The sequence below is a fragment of the Cyprinodon variegatus genome, unplaced genomic scaffold, assembly GCF_000732505.1.
Source record: "Cyprinodon variegatus isolate N-32 unplaced genomic scaffold, C_variegatus-1.0 Scaffold924, whole genome shotgun sequence".
In the NCBI taxonomy this organism is placed as follows: Eukaryota; Metazoa; Chordata; class Actinopteri; order Cyprinodontiformes; family Cyprinodontidae; genus Cyprinodon; species Cyprinodon variegatus.
Genome location: NW_015151377.1, coordinates 313507 through 315003, shown reverse-complemented (window position 1 = coordinate 315003; position 1497 = coordinate 313507). Strand labels below are relative to the sequence as shown.

Sequence of the window (1497 nt, the reverse complement as noted above, 5' to 3'; positions counted from 1 at the left end):
TCGTATTTAGCTGATGTTTCAACCAGGTATGTATATTTAGAAATGTGTGTGTGTGTGTCGTGATATATATATATATATATATATATATATATATATATATATATATATATATATATATATATATATATACATACACACGTGTGTATATACATACACACGTGTGTATATACATACATATATATACAGAAGCAGCTGATATGTACCGGCAGTCAAAGCGGCAGGTGGCTTGGCTGGTCGCTGAGGCAAAAACTGGGGCGTGCGGCTTCGTATGGCTTCGAAGCGATTCTGGTCCACGATCCAGCATCTCAGGAGGTGAAGCAGTGCAGTACCAACACTATTTATAGTGGGGGTGGTGTGCTGCTGACCTCGACTTGGGACGTTGTATGTCGGTGGGTGGAGTACTTTGAACACCTCCTTAATCCCAACAACATGTCTTCCATTGCAGAGCCTGAGGTCTCCGGCTTGGGTCCTCCCATCTCTCTTGCTAAAGTCATTGAGGTGGTTAAAAAGTTCCTCGGTGGCAAGGCTCCAGGGGTGGATGAGATTCGCCCTGAGTACCTTAGGGCTGTGGATGTTGTGGGGCTGTGTTGGTTAACGCAACTCTGCAACATTGTGTGAACATCAGGGGTAGTTCCCCTGGATTGACATACTGGGGTGGTGGTCCCCCGGAGGGTGTGTTCAAACTACAGAGGAATCACACTCTTAAGCCTCCTTAGTAAGGTTTATTCCGGGGTTCTGGAAAGGAGGGTCCGTTGGATAGTCGAATCTCGGATTCAGGAGAAATGGTGTAGTTTTCATCCTGGCCGTGGAACACTTGATCAGCTCTACACCCTCAGCAGGTTCCTGGAGGGTGCATGGGAGTTTGCCAAAACCAGTCTACATGTGTTTTGTGGATCTGGAGAAGACATTCGACCGCGTCCTTCTGGGGGTCCTGTGGGGGGTACTCCAGGAGTATGGAGCCCTGGGCCCTTTAATAAGGGCTGTTAGTTCTCTGTATGACCAGTGTCAGAGCCTGGTCCGCTTTGCTGTTAGTATGTCAGACTTGTTTCTGATGAGAGTTGGACTCCGCCAAGGTTGCCTTTTGTCACAGATTCTGTTCACTTTTATGGACAGGATTTCTAGGCACAGCCAAGATGGGATCTATTTTGGTGGTGTTAGGATCGCATCTCTTCTATTTGTGGATGATGTGGTTCTATTGCCTTCATCAGGACGTTATCTACAGCTCTCACTGGAGTGGTTTGCAGCCAAGTGTGAAGGGGCTGGGATAGAGATAAGTGCCTCTAAATCAAAGACCATGGTCCTGAGCTGGAAAATGGTAGAGTGCCTTCTCCGGGTCGGGGAGGATCCCTAGTGGAGGAATTTAAGGGCCTCTCTACTGAAGCTGCTAGCCCCGCAACCCCAGATAAATGGAAGATGATGGATGGATGGATGGATGGATGGATGGATGGATGGATGGATGGATGGATGGATGGATGGATGGATGGATGGATGGATGGA

The 1497-nt window shown here is 47.6% G+C and overlaps 1 protein-coding gene across 1 annotated transcript in view; it reads left to right on the top strand.

Moving 5' to 3' along the window:
• The window catches only part of LOC107099956 (macrophage mannose receptor 1-like), a 26893-nt gene that overhangs the window by 5499 nt on the left and 19897 nt on the right, over positions 1 to 1497 (top strand). Inside the window, exon 10 of the mRNA XM_015398290.1 lies at positions 446 to 576. Within this exon, the coding sequence (XP_015253776.1) occupies positions 446 to 576 (131 nt within the window). The remainder of the gene's footprint in view (positions 1 to 445; positions 577 to 1497) is intronic.